This window comes from Carcharodon carcharias, chromosome 20 (assembly GCF_017639515.1).
Source record: "Carcharodon carcharias isolate sCarCar2 chromosome 20, sCarCar2.pri, whole genome shotgun sequence".
Taxonomy (NCBI): domain Eukaryota; kingdom Metazoa; phylum Chordata; class Chondrichthyes; order Lamniformes; family Lamnidae; genus Carcharodon; species Carcharodon carcharias.
The window spans coordinates 99,559,870-99,574,866 of record NC_054486.1 but is presented as its reverse complement, the minus strand read 5'-3'; the positions used below and the strand labels follow the sequence as shown (position 1 = coordinate 99,574,866).

At 46.1% G+C, this 14,997-nt stretch overlaps 1 protein-coding gene across 3 annotated transcripts in view; it reads right to left on the bottom strand.

Moving 5' to 3' along the window:
• syndig1l (synapse differentiation inducing 1-like) overlaps window positions 1–14,997 on the bottom strand; it is a 131,387-nt gene that overhangs the window by 71,846 nt on the left and 44,544 nt on the right. For 2 of the 3 annotated variants that reach the window (XM_041214764.1, XM_041214765.1), the window contains one exon: window positions 5,915–6,476. In XM_041214764.1, coding sequence (XP_041070698.1) covers window positions 5,915–6,352 — 438 coding nt within the window. In that variant the 5' untranslated portion in view covers window positions 6,353–6,476. Of the gene's footprint in view, window positions 1–5,914; window positions 6,477–13,158; window positions 13,254–14,997 lie in introns of all 3 variants that reach the window. The other variant, XM_041214763.1, reaches the window with a different exon arrangement.

Below are 14,997 nucleotides of genomic sequence, written 5' to 3'. Positions count from 1 at the left end.
CTACTGACACTGGCAATGCTGCTCAGCCCTTTTGTCCCACCTGTGGATGAGGATTTTGAAATTTCCGGCTGGCCGCCTGCACGTTTTGCCCGTGTGATGAATGTGAAATCGCACAGGCGATGAAAATTCGGTGTCAATTGGCTTTTTAATGGCCTTAAGTGGCCTGTTAATTAATGGCACCCACTTGCGCCCACTGACCAAAATATTGCGCTAGTGTGCGAAGACGTTAGAATGCTCACCTGACATCATCGTGCGCTATTTTATGCTGGAGTGTGTCGCATGCATGCCCTCATGCTGAGCGAAAAATTCTGCCCAGTGTATGCATGTCCCCATGAAATACAAGGGCAATGCTGCCAAATCTAGAGCCCCTGGTTATCCAGAAGCATACAGACCAAGATAAAGTAGAAGAAGAAAGCTTATGGCAGTCACAAAAAACTTAATACTGTAGAAAGCCTAGTGGATTATAGAAAGTACAGCGGTGAAGTGAATAAAATAATTAAGAATGCAAAGAGAGGATACAAAAAAATATTGGCAGGTAAAAATCAAAGAAAACCCAAAAATGTTTTACCAGTACATTAATAGCAGGAACACAACGAAGGAAAGGGTAGAGCAGATCAGAGATGTATATGGTAAACAAAAACAGAATTACCTGGAAAAACTCAGCAGGTCTGGCAGCATTGGCGGAGAAGAGAAGAGTTGACGTTTCGACTTGAAACGTCAACTCTTCTCTTCTCTGCCGATGCTGCCAGACCTGCTGAGTTTTTCCAGGTAATTCTGTTCTGATTCTGTTTTTGTTTTGGATTTCCAGCATCCGCAGTTTTTTTGTTTTTATATATGTATATGGTAACATGTGCTCTGATGCTGAAGATGTAGGAAGGGTTTTCAAGGAGTGCTTTGACTCTGTCTTCACTGAGGGGAGAAATGAAGCAGATTTTCTGGCTAAAGAAGAAGTGTGTGAAATATTAGATAAAATAAGCGTCTTGAGAGTGACTGTATTGGAGGGACTGACATCCTTGAAGGTGGATAAATCACCAGGGCTGGATGAATTATACCCCAGGCTGTTAAACGAAGCCACGGAGGAGATAGCGGATACTCTGTGGATCATTTTCCAATCCTCACCAGATGCAAGCGAGATCCTAGAGGATTGGAGGTCTGCAAACATTGTACCATTATTTAAAAAGGGGGTGAGGGTTAGACCAAATAATTATAGGCCAGTCAGTCAGACTTCTGTGGTGGGCAAATTATTAGAACCAATTCTGAGAGGCAGAATAAATTGTCACTTAGAAAGTAATGGATAGTCAGGGGAAGGTCGTGTCTTAATAATTTAATTGATTTTTTTTGAGCAAGTAACAAGAAGGATTGATGAGGGTAGTGTAGTGGATGTGGTCTACATGGATTTTAGTAAGGCATTTGACAAGGTCCCACATGGCAGACTGGTCAGAAGAGTAAAAGCCCTTGGATACAGGGGAATGGGGTAAGTAGGATTCAAAATTGGCTCAGCGACAGGAAACAAAGGGTAATGGTCAATGGGTGTTTTTGTGAATGGAAAATGGTTTCCAGTGGCGTTCCACAGGGATCAGTGTTGGGGCCTTTGTTGTTTGCTGTATTTATTAACGATTTGGACTTAAATGTGGGAGGCACGATTGGGAAATTTACAGATAACACAAAGATTGGCCATGGAGTTGAGAGTGAAAAGAATATCTGTTGTTTCCAGGTTGATATCAATGGTTTGGTTGCATGGGTAGAAAAGTGGCAGATGGCATTCAATTCAGAGAAGTGTGAGGTAATGCATCTGGGGAGGGCAAGCAAAGCTAGGGGATCCACAATAAATGGGAGGATATTGGGAGAGATGGCGGAAGTGAGAGGCCTTGATGTGCATGTCCACAGGTCCCTGAAATTGGCAGGACAGGTGGATAGGTTGGTAAAGAAAGCATATGAGATGCTTTCCTTTATTGGATGAGGTATAGAATACAAAAGCAGGGATGTAATGATGGGACAGTATAAAATGCTGGTTAGTCCAAAGCTGGAATTGTGTACACAGCTCTGGTCACCACATTACAGGAAGGACAAGATTGCTCTGGAGAGGGTACAGAGGAGGTTTACAAGAAGGTTGCCAGGCCTTGGAAATTGCAGCTATGAGGAAAGATTGGATATGCTGGGGTTGTTTCCCCTAGAACTGAGGAGGCTGAGGGGTGACCTGATTGAGGTTTACAAGATTATGAGGGGCCTAGATAGAGTAGATAGGGGGGTCAATTACTAGGGGCACAGATTTAAGGTGGTTGGTAGAAGGATTAGAGGGGCCATGAGGAAAGATTTCTTCACCCAGAGGGTGGTGGGTGTTTGGAATTCACTTCCTGGTTTGGTGCTGAAGACAGAAACCCTCAACTCATTTAAAAGGTACCTGGATCTTACCTGAAGTGCTGTAATCTGCAAGGCTAGAGACCAGGTGCTGGAAAGTGGGATTAAAATGGGAAGCTAGTTTTGTTATTTTTCGGATGGTGCAGGCACGATGGGCTGAATGGCCTCTTCTATGGTTCTATCACAGGCCTTCCTTTTGTCCTTGCCCTGTCCACCCTTTGCACAAAACCTATTACATTTCTGACTTTTCCCAGATCTGATGAAAGGTCATCGACCTGAAAAGTTAGCTCTATTTCTCTCTCCACAGAAGCTGCTGGAACTGCTGAATATTTCCAGCATGTTCTATCTTTATCTCTACTTCTTTGGAGTAAGACTGATCATTATAGGCTGTTCAGTGTGCGAGACATGGACCCACAAAACTGTAGTATAAAAGTGTTAACAGAATGGATGGGCTAATCTATGAGGTACATGACGGTGTCGCACTGGCATCAAGCCATCATGTGCTAGGTACTCAAGGCAACAGACAGCCTTGAGGGAAGATGCACCTTCCCTGTAATCCACTACGTACATCCTGTAAATATTATACATAAACTAGTTTTTAAATAAATACCCTGATACGCCTACAGCTCTTCCTTGTTAGCATCCTGATTTAGCACATTCTACAACAAAAATACTAGGCTTCATAACCGCTAGGGAGACTTTCAGCTCATCAATCTGGGCTGGACTGGAACTAACACATCCAGAGCTGAAAGGTCAGTTTATTGCACCCTCCTGTCTCTTGGAACACCTCCCTATAATTACTATTACTAGTCATTTGCTATAATGTGGTAAACCTAATATTGTTAGAATAGATAGGGAAGAATGATGGGGTGGGCTGGTGGTAGCTATCCTCACTAGAGGCAACATGATGGCAATTGAATAAAGGGATGTAATTAGCATTAGGATTGAGACAAAATCCATATGAATTGAGCTAAGAAAGGATCACTCATGTTAATGTCTTCACGGAGGAAGACACAAATAAATTCCCAGAAATGCAAGGGAACCAAGGGGCGAGTAAGAAGGAGAAATTGAAGGAAATTAGTATTACTAAAACAATAGTGCCAGAGTAATTAATGGGGTTTAAAGCTGATAAATCCCCAGGGCCTGATAATCTACATCCCAGGATACTAAAGGTGGTGGCCATGGAAATAGTGGATGCTTTGGTTGTCATCTTCCAAAATTCTGTAGATTCTGGAACAGTCCCGGCAGCTTGGAGGGAAGCAAATATAACCCCGCTATTTGAAAAAGGAGAGAGGGACAAAAAAGGGAATTACAGGCTGGTTAGCCTAAAATCAGTAGCAGGGAAAATGTTAGAGTCTATTATAAAGGAAAACAGAATGAGAGAGTATTATTTAAATGATGATAGATTGGGAAACGTTGATGTACAAAGGGACCTGGGTGTCCTTGTACACCAATCATTGAAAGCAAGCATGCAGGTGCAGCAAGCAGTTAAGAAGACAAATGGTATGTTGGCCTTCATTGTAAGAGGGCAGGAGCAAGGATGTCTAACTGCAGCTGTACAGGGCCTTGGTGATACCACACCTGGAGTCGTGTGAGCAGTTTTGGTCTCCTTACCTAAGAAACGATATACTTGCCAAAGAGGGAGTGCAGCGAAGGTTCACCAGGCTGATTCCTGGGATGGCAGGGTTGCCATATGAGGGGAGATTGGGTCAACTAGGCCTGTATTCATTGGAGTTTAGAAGATTGAGAGGGCATCTCACTAAAGTGTATAAATTTCTGACAGGGGCTGACAGACTCGATGCAGGGATAATGTTTCCTTTGGCTGGGGGGTCTAGAACAGGGGTTGCAGTCTCAGGATGGGGCATCTAGAACAGGGGTTACAGTCTCAGGATGGGGGGTCTAGAACAGGGGGTTACAGTCTCAGGATGGGGGGTCTAGAACAGGGGGTTACAGTCTCAGGATGGGGGGTCTAGAACAGGGGGTTACAGTCTGAGGATGGGGGGTCTAGAACAGGGGGTTACAGTCTCAGGATGGGGGGGTCTAGAACAGGGGGGTTACAGTCTCAGGATGGGGGGTCTAGAACAGGGGTTACAGTCTCAGGATGGGGGTCTAGAACAGGGGGTTACAGTCTCAGGATGGGGGGGTCTAGAACAGGGGGTTACAGTCTCAGGATGGGGGGTAGGCCATTTAGGACTGAGATAAGGAAAAACTTCTTCACTCAGATGGTGGTGAACCTGTGGAATTCTCCACCACAGGCAGCTGTGGAATCCAAGTTGCTAAATATATTTAAGAAGGTAAAAGGTAGATTTCTAGACTCTAAAGGCATCAAGGGGTATGGGGAGAGAGCAGGAGTATGACGTTGAGATAGAGGATCAGCCATGATCATATTGAATGGTGCAGCAGACTCAAAAGGCCAAGTGACCTACTCTTGCCCCTAATTTCTATGTTAATAGGGGTATTGTAGACAAATCTATGAAATTAGTAAAATTTAGTAATAGTCCTGGAGATTTCAACCACCTCAAAACAAACTCTCAAGAGACAGGGGCAGCATTTAATGGAGGAGGCCAGTCTCGCAGCCCTGTGTCGCATCTTCAGGAAGGCCTGCCGAATAAGTGCCAATCATGCACTTAACTGGGCAGTGACGGTCCTTCCCTGCGATTTAGGACCCGGAGCTGGTGGTGGGGGAGGGGCGGGGGGGGGGGGCGTTGGGGGCGGGGTGCAGTGAAGTCCCACCCACCCAGAGCTACTGGCAAATCAGGGGCCGGCAGTTCTTCATTGATCGGCAGTGCCAGTAGGGAGGCAGTGGTTGCTGTGGTTGCTGCTGGCTCTACACTTATCTGAGGCCCAGGATTGTCGCTGCATCCCAGATATGGGTGAGTGATGGTGGGGGGAGGCTCGTGGTGGGGGGGCGGAGGGATGTTGACAGCAGCCACCCTTCCCCAATGCCAGGTCCCTCGATCCTTAGAATGAGGGACAACCCTGGAAACTAGGAAGCAACCCCAACAGGGCATCCTATATAGTGAATTCCCCTGTCTGCTGCTGGGTGAATACCAGTAGCTGCACAATGAGCCCCTTACATGGGCATTAATTGCCCACTTAAGGGCCTCATTTGACAGTGAGGCAGGAAAGCCACCTATGGGCTTTCCCACTACGTATTTAATCAGGGCAGTGGCAGGAAGGCACATGGTCCCCACCTGGCACCCTCCTGCCCAATTAAATGCCCATCGCCATTAAACTCGCCACTTAAAAAATCCCTCTTGCTCCAAGCTTTCAATCGCAAAACTTCTGAGAGAAAAATGTCCTTGATTAATCAGAAAGAGGAGACATGAGCTGCAGATTCAAACAATTATTGAATAGATAAACGGACACTCAAATTCCATTGGCATCCTTTGGATCTCCCAATGTAATTATCCCTCTCTCCTACCCCTTCCAGCAAAAATCATTGTGCAAGCCCTAAAAACAGCTAAACATTCATAAACATATAAAATTACATGGTTGACAGTTCCAGCAGTAAGACATTTTTAACAAAACTTAATTAAGGTAATAGTGATTCTACCTCACAGTCGTGAAATTCCTCTTCTTCCACCTCATAGGAGACAGTTTGAATTTTAACATCATTCTCTGTGTAGTCCACAGGTTTAGATTCTGAATGGTCGGGGGAGTCAATAGTCAAGTTCTTCCTCTCCGTGAATGTTGTCTCACAGTTGTCGTTCCTGTAATCCTTTACGCTCTCTTTCGCCTCGTCCTTGTACAAAATAAAGTTTGGGCGGTAAAAGGCTTCGACAGCCAGGTGCAGCGAGCTGGCGTCTAGGAGCTGATGGGTGAAGTTGGCTTTAGGTTTATTCTTGGCAGAATTATTGTTCACAAAGTAGCTCAGAATCTTCTCCTTGTAGTGTTGCTGCTCCCTGTAATCGTCCTGGTAATCATAATCGCTTTGGACATGTTTGTTGTTTTTCTCCAACAGAGGATTCTGAAGTTCAGTCAGGTTTTCCATTATTTAGACTCGGGGAAAAGCGGGTGATGGAGGGTGGAGGGAGAGAGGTTTGAGGAATGGGCAAGTAGGTGATTAATTGACCTTGAGCGCTGTTAGACTGTAAGGATGATCACTGGCCCAAGGCCTGTGGAGAAGAAGGAGAGAAGATTATATTTGCTTATCTTTGTGTCAACATCTTAGAACTCAATCAACAAATGCCTTTCATTTGCAGCCCAGGATGTCAGTTTTAGCCAATGATGGTGCTTCACCATCACAGCCTCCATTATCAGCCATTACATTGACCTTTAAGCCGCTGAGCTTGATTGAACAAGACTATTTTGACCAATGATGACATCAGAAACAAGGCAGTGAAGTCCCCAATATGTTTGATTGGGCCATGATAAGCTGTGATTTGTGATTAAGCCTCAGCTCTTTCCTAGAATAGTGTCACTATGGGGATGTGGTGAGAGGAGGTCACATACTTCATCTCAAGGCATGGAAAGTAAAATCAGATAAAAGCAAAAAAACCGCGGATGCTAGAAATCCGAAACAAAAACAAAAATACCTGGAAAAACTCAGCAGGTCTGGCAGCATCTGCGGAGAGGAACACAGTTAACGTTTCGAGTCCGAATGACCCTTCAACAGAACTAAGTAAAAATAGAAGAGGTGAAATATAAGCTGGTTTAAGGGGCAGGTGGGACAAGTAGAGCTGGATAGAGGGCCAGTGATAGGTGGAGATAACCAAAAGATGTCACAGACAAAAGGACAAAGAGATGTTGAAGGTGGTGATATTATTTAAGGAATGTGCTAATTAAGGGTAGAAAGCAGGACAAGCAAGGTACCGATAGCCTTAATGGGGGTGGGGTGAAGGAATCAAAAAAGGCTAAAAGGTAGAGATAAAACAATGGATGGAAATACATTTAAAAATAATGGAAGTAGGTGGGAAAAGAAAAATCAATATAAATTATTGGAAAAAAAAGGGGGGGGGTGGAAATCGGAAAGGGGGTGGGGACGGAGGAGAGAGATCGTGATCTAAAATTGTTGAACTCAATATTCAGTCCAGAAGGCTGTAAAGTGCAGAGTCGGAAGATGAGGTGCTGTTACTCCAGTTTGCATTGAGCTTCACTGGAACATTGCAGCAAGCCAAGGATGGACATGTGGGTATGAGAGCAGGGTGGAGTGTTGAAATGGCAAGCGACAGGGAGGTCTGGGTAATGCTTGCGGACAGACCGTAGGTGTTCTGCAAAGTGGTCACCCAGTCTGCGTTAGGTCTCTCCAATGTAGAGGAAACTGCATTGGGAGCAATGAATGCAGTAGACTAAATTGAGGGAAGTGCAAGTGAAATGCTGCTTCACTTGAAATGAGTGTTTGGGCCCTTGGACGGTGACGAGAGGGGAAGTGAAGGGGCAGGTGTTGCATCTTCTGCAATTGTATGGGAAGGTGCCGTGGGAGGGGTTGAGGTGTAGGGGTGATGGAGGAGTGGACCAGGGTGTCACGGAGGGAATGATCCCTGCGGAATGCCAGGGGAGGTGAAGGGAAGATGGGTTTGGTGGTGTCATCATGCTGGAGTTGGCAGAAATGGCGGAAGATGATCCTTTGAATGCGGAGGCTGGTGGGGTGATAAGTGAGGACAAGGGGGACCCTATCATGTTTCTGGGAGGAAGAAGAAGGTGTGAGGGCGGATGCGCGGGAGATGGGCCGGACACGGTTGGGGGTCCTGTCAACCACCATGGGTGGAAAACCTTGATTAAGGAAGAAGGAGGACATGTCAGAGGAACTGTTTTTGAAAGTGGCATCATCAGAATAGAAGTAACGGAGATGAAGGACCTGAGAGAATGGGATGGAGTCCTTACAGTAAGCGGGGTGTGAGGAGCTGTAGTCGAGGCAGCTGTGGGAGCCGGTAGAATTGTAATGGATATTGGTGGACAGTCTATCACCAGAAATTGAGACAGAAAGGTCAAGGAATGGACCATGTGAAAATGATGGAGGGGTGGAAATTGGAAGCAAAATTAATACATTTTTCCAGGTCTAGACGAGAGCATGAAGCAGCACCAAAGCAATCATCAATGTACCGGAGAAAGAGTCGTGGGAGGGGGCCGGAGTAGGACTGGAACAAGGAATGTTCCACATACCCCATAAAGAGACAGCCATAGCTGGGGCCCATGCGAGTACCCATAGCCACACCTTTTATTTGGAGGAAGTGAGAGGAGTTTAAGGAGAAATTGTTCAGTGTGAGAACAAGTTCAGCCAGATGGAGGAGAGTAGTGGTGGATGGGGCTTGTTCGGGCCTCTGTTCGAGGAAGAAGCGGAGAGTCACCAGACCATCCTGGTGGGGGATGGAGGTGTAGAGGGATTGAACATCCATGGTGAAGAGGAGGCGGTTGGGGCCAGGGAACTGGAAATTGTTGAAATGATGTAGGGTGTGAGAGGAATCGCTGATGTAGGTGGGAAGGGACTGGACAAGGGGAGAGAGAATGGAGTCAAGATAGCAAGAAATGAGTTCCGTGGGGCAGGAACAGGCTGATACGATCGGTCTACCGGGACAGTCCTGTTTGTGGATTTTGGGTAGGAGGTAGAAGTGGGCCGTCCGAGTTTGGGAGACTATCAGGTTGGAAGCTGTGGAAGGAAGATCTCTAGAGGAGATGAGGTCAGTAACAGTCCTGGAAACAATGGCTTGATGTTCAGTGGTGGGGTCATGGTCCAGGGGAAGGTATGAGGAAGTGTCTGCGAGTTGACGCTCAGCCTCTGCGAGGTAGAGAACAGTGCGCCAGACAGCAACAGCACCACCCTTGTCAGCGGGTTTGATGACAAAGTCAGGGTTGGACCTGAGAGAGCAGAGTGCAGCAAGTTCAGAGAGAGACAGGTTAGAGTGGGCGAGAGGAGCAGAGAAATTGAGACGACTAATGTCACGCCGACAGTTCTCAATGAAAAGATCAAGAGAAGGTAAGAATCCAGAGGGAGGAGTCCAGGTGGAGGAAGAATATTGGAGGTGGGTAAAAGGATCCATTGAACAGGGAGTAAAATCAGAGTCTCTTGCACTCCTTGAAAGCCAATTTAAGTGCAACGTGAGTTAAAGACTGAGAGGGTGAGTTGCCTACTCATTCTCAGCTGGGGTGTAGTCAGGCAGATCAGGAAGAACCAAAAAAAGTGACAGGAGACATTCTCCTCCTCTGTTATCTAAGACTCCACCAAGGTCCTTGCATCAGATTGCTCAGAAAGATGGGTTTAATATGTCACACGGCCTTTTCCTGCTTCATGGAACCTCATGGATGACATTGACAACATTGACCCCTATGGGCACTGCTGCCATGTACTGTAGATCAGATTGAAATTTTGAGCCAAACTACATCCATTTCTACAAACACACTGACACTGCAAACATCTCTCCCTGATCCTGACTCAGTTTAAAAATAAAAGCACCCAAGACCCAGGAAACCATAGTGGTAAAAACATTGGTCCACTGGAAATCTCACCCCCATTCAGCATTGATGTTACACACTGGCAGCCAGCTGGGGTATCAAGGCATTCACTAATGATAATAAGTTTAAACACAGGGACAGGAGTAGGCCATTTAGATCCTCAAGCCTGTTTCAACATTAACATGGCTAATCTGCATCTTAACTCCATTTACCCACCTTGGTTTCACAACCCTTAATACCCTTACCCACCAATTAACAGTCTCGGTTTTGAAATTTTCCAATTGAATCACAGCCTCAACAGTCTTTTGAGGGAGAAATTTCTGCTACCCTTTACATGAAGAAATGTTTGTTGGCATCACCCCTGACTGGCTTTGATCCAATTTTAAGGCTATGTCCCCTTCTGGACTCTTCCGCAGGGGAAATACTTTCTTTTTATCTGATGCATCAGAACCTGTAATTATTTTGAACACTGCTTAACATTCTGTACTTATGAGATATAAGCCTTGCTTACACAACCTGTCCTCGTAATTTAACATCTTATATCCCACATCATCCTGAAAATGAAAGGCCTTGATTTTCACCATGATGGAGAGTCTCTCTGTCATGTTCAAAATGGCTGAAGTGCCCAAATATCATTAAATCCCACCCCCAAACACAGCACTGCCCATTTTCGTGGGGGCAGTTCATGCATGTGTGGTTCACAGAGGCAGATGGCTACTTAAATAATGCCTCCACTGAAGTCAGATTTTTGTATCCCAGTAGTGTGAAACCTAAAGTGTACAGAGTAGACCTGTTAAGAGCAGGTCTGAACTTTGTGCATTTCTTTGTATAGCCAGGGTAACCCTTTGGACAGGTAAGGTACCCATTTGAATCTGGTCCTGAGACACCCTCGTGAAGAGGTCAGCTGCTCTTTGGAGTGAGGTAAGGTGTCCTTTGGAATTATTAAAATTAGGTGTGAATGTGCATAAAAAGTGCATAAGCTCGTTAACTGTCAAGCTCATTGGAACTGTCAACAGACCTGTCAAAATCAACTATCAAAACTGTTGAGGACCTGTCAAGCAAACCTATCAAAGTGTCAAGAGGAACTGTTAAAAGCACCTGTCAAAGGCGGCTGTCCAACTGTTAAGACATTTAAAAGTCCTGCCCTTTAAATCTTTGAGAAAATGACTGGGGTTTGAAAAAAAAACATGGCTTGTTCTTTCACTATTTGTTGACATAACTTGAGGGCTTCCATTACTGCAGGACTGACTCCATAATCATCCATTATCACTGTAGGGTGCCTGCTATTTCTCAGTTTGACGACAGTTACAAGTGATTATAGACTCTCTGAAGTGGGACTATGAATCCCAATGCTTGTTTTAAAAGTGATTATGCATTTGAAATATATTTGTTATCAGACTTATGTAGCTGAAGGAGTGTAAGTGTAGTAAATGGGTTTTTATGAATGATTGTTTTTTCAATATCAAGTCTGCAATAGACACTTAGACGCCTATTTAATCTCTGCCTGGGCCCTGAGGTCTCCCGAGGATGAGTTGGCATGGTAAGTCCAAGAGAAAAGGGTGGTGGGTGGGGGCAAGGGTTGGCATGAGTTGGTACTAAGTTGGCATTGGAGCGATAAAGGGCCTTGATGGTGGGCAGAAGGGCATAGGTTGGCATGGAGGGTGAGGGACAATTGGGTGGGTACAGAGGCATGAGGTAGGATGGGTTGGCATGAGGATTGTGTATTGGGGGGGGGTGGATTTGAGGGGGTGAGGGCTTTTTTTGGTTTGTTTTTTGGACATAGTGCTGGGGCCCCAAAGTAGGCCATCCTCCCAGACCACCTCAATCCCTGGCACTCTCCTCGCAACATCCGGGGTCACCCGTCTCTATTTCAAATATAGCCTGCTGCAATTCCCTCCCCCACCCTGCCCCACCCAACCCCCTCCCCCACCCTCCCCCAACCAACCCCCTCCCCCACCCTCCCCCAACCAACCCCCTCACCCCCTCCAAACACCACCCCCCCCCCCACCCTGGCTGAAAGTCTGATGCCCGGGCAGCCCTTTTTTAAAAATCTGGCACCCGACCTGCAGCGAACATCCAGGCCAAAGAGATCAATTTTACCAGTGACCCAAAGGCAGCATTGCTAAATGTGAAGAGCTGTTTGTCTCTTCACGTTTACACTCTGGTTGCTTGATTTGCCTCAATTCGCTAGGGTTGGCCGACTTTACGAGGGAGAAGACACCCCATACAAGAATGAAATCCATCTGATTTAAAATAAGCAGTGTCTGTAATCAACTGCAGATTATTTATTGATAAACCTGAAGCAATAATCATGTCACAGTAGTTACTCCTTATGTGCGAGAGGAGTCAAAGCTAATGCTTCAGCACCAGCAGTCACAGGCAACATCACTACAAAACATGCTGACTACAGCTCATTAGCAAAACTATCTGACCATGGCAGGATTTGAATTCATGAATTCTGAGTCACTAATCCAGGGCCATGACCTCGAGACTACTGAACTTGAATTATTCTGTTCGTTGTCACACAAGTGTTTTCTGATCCAAATAACAAAACCTTCCAAAGTAAGAAGCACACAGATAATGTCTCTAATAGATGAAGGGTGACACATATAAGGCTGCACAGCCTGTATGACTCAAGACGCATTGAAACAGATAAAATAGGAATTTCGGAGCATGCCATTACATCTCAGCGCATGTACAGTTCCAGATTTTGTAGAATGGCTTCCATCCCGTCCTGATGTTTAAGCCTGTTGGCAGCAAATGCCATTTCTGCCCCCAATGCTACCCCTTGCTCTTGGCACCAACTGGCCATCTATTTTAGAATGTCCAATGGCATTCTTCCCCCACAATGTGGACATTTTTTTAACAGGTATAACGTATCTTCTGATTAATTTTAAACACTTTTCTTGAGGGGCCATGGGGTTGGGTGGGGGACATAGCCTGGCTCAGAGGGCATGAGAGGCCATGGATGGGGCATGGGGAGTGTGTGTGTGTGTGTGTGTGTGTGTGGGCAGGGGGGTGGTGAGGAGGTACGAGGGGCGAGGCCTAGAGCACCAGGGCGGGCCTTTTAAACAGCCCGCCTCCTAACAGCTTGTGGCTACCCCCGAACTCTTTCCTGAGTCAACTGGCCAGACCGCAGCCCGCTCCTCCCCCCCCCGCCACCCCACAGCAGCAATGAAGATCCCATCCTTGTGGGCACTTCCTCCTGAGGCAGGCGTGCAAAGCCGGGAATTTTCTCCACTCCCGTTGCCCGCCTGATGATGAAATTCCAGGCCCATAAAAGTCTGAAGGCCTTTCCTTGGTTGTGTGCTAGCTGTGGCTCAGCAGTAGCCATCTTGAGTCTGAGGGTCGTGGGTTCAAGCCTCACTCCAGAGCAAAGTGTTGCCGTTTTTTGGATTGGATGTTAACCTGACAAGTAGGCTGCCCTCTCTGGTGGGCATAAATGATTTGAGTTGAAGAGCAGGGAAGTCTCTCTGGCACAAACTTCATCCTCCTACAAACACCTAAAACAAAACGAATGATTGGGTCATTTATTTCATTGCTGTTTAGTGGGATCATGCTGTTTGCAAATTGGCTGCTGCATCTCCTACAGTGATTACGCTTCAAAATTATTTCAGCATCTGCAAAGTACCGTGAACAGCCTAAAGTTGTTAAAGACGTTTTAGAAATACGAGCTCTTATTTCCTTTCATGCAAGTTCCTGATGTGTTGGGCTTGCAATCTTCCATAACTGTCATACCAACTGTGGGGATGTGGTTACAGGACACACACTTTAATATTAATTAAAATCAGAGTCACTTGCACTCCTTAAAGGCCAATGTGGATAAAGGCCTACCAGCGTGAGTAGCCTGCTTGTATTCTCAGCTAGGGTGTAGTCAAAGGCTTGGATGGTCCAAATAAAGCCCCAGGAGACATTCTCCTCATTTACCATGGACTCCCAACACTTGCAGTTGACCTGCTCCAACAAAGATCTTGTGCCAGGTTGTTTGGATGGATTAGTTTAACAGGCCAAAAGGCCTTGGGTGGAAGTTTTTGCATCACTCTGGGGATGGGAGTGCAGGCGGGCAGGGGACTAAAATACCAGTGCCAGCTAGCATGCCGGTTTCCTGACACCGGTCACAGTGCTGGCAAGTTTCACCAAAGCCAAGTGACATTGTTAAAGAGCTGCTTGAGAGCTCATTAAGGGGTATGTTGAGATTTTCACAGGGCACAGAGGCTGCACACACTGTTTGAGGGCAGACGAGCTGAATGGAAGCTGGTACATAGCAGGGAGCCAGTCACAGGTCCCAGGGAAGTAGCAGGACCTCATGAAAAAGGGAACAACACAAAGGGAGCCCCTGAGTCTTGGGAAACAGGCTGAGGGCAGGTGGCAGGAAGCGTGGGCAGTAAGCACACTGACATTGCACAAGGCCGTCACCTTCCTGGCATTGCAGGGGTATAAGACGAGGGGGAAAGCCTGCCAAACACAATCGTGGGACAAGGAAGGTGACCAGGCCTCTTCCAAATTCCTCACAATATAATTTCTTCTAAGCAGTTAGAGCAGCCACAGTAATGGCTGTTGTGGTCTATTTAGATCAGGTCCGCAAATCAACGGTACCACCTCTGTTCCTGCCCTCTTGGTCGCTAACCCATCTCCATGCCAATTAAGGGAGTGCCCCCACATAACTCAGGGCTGATGACTGTTGCACCCTCACCTACCATGGGTGGGTTTGGGACCTGGAAACAGCCCATTTCCTGCCTCTGTAGTTAACTCCTGCCCCTTTTCTTGGCACTGACACCAGTGACCCCTCTTGAGCTTATTGTCATGGATCAATGCAATGTAGATCTGATTGAAATTTTGAAGCATCTATATGCATCTGTACAAACACACAAACACTTTGAACTTTTTCTTCTTGATGTTTATTAATTAGCTGATGGAATGAGGTTGCTAATACCATTAGTTCTTAAGGCACCATCATGGGCCTCTCTCCAAAGTTGCTGAGGAGAGTCCATGAGAATTTTTTTTTAAAAAAAGTATGGTAACATTAAGGCTTCCATCACCCATTGAAGAAAAAGGTTAATATTTTGGGTCCTTCTTGTGAAGTGGATATTTTGATCAAGGCCAGTTGGAAGGGAGGGCACAGCTCAAACAGGGGCCCTGCTAGCTGGAAGGGTGCCGAATTACCAAGAAAAGGCTGAGAAATTGAGTCTAAGGCTTCATCATAAATAAAGAAATCTGTAGTGATATGCTTGACAAAGCTGGAGATTA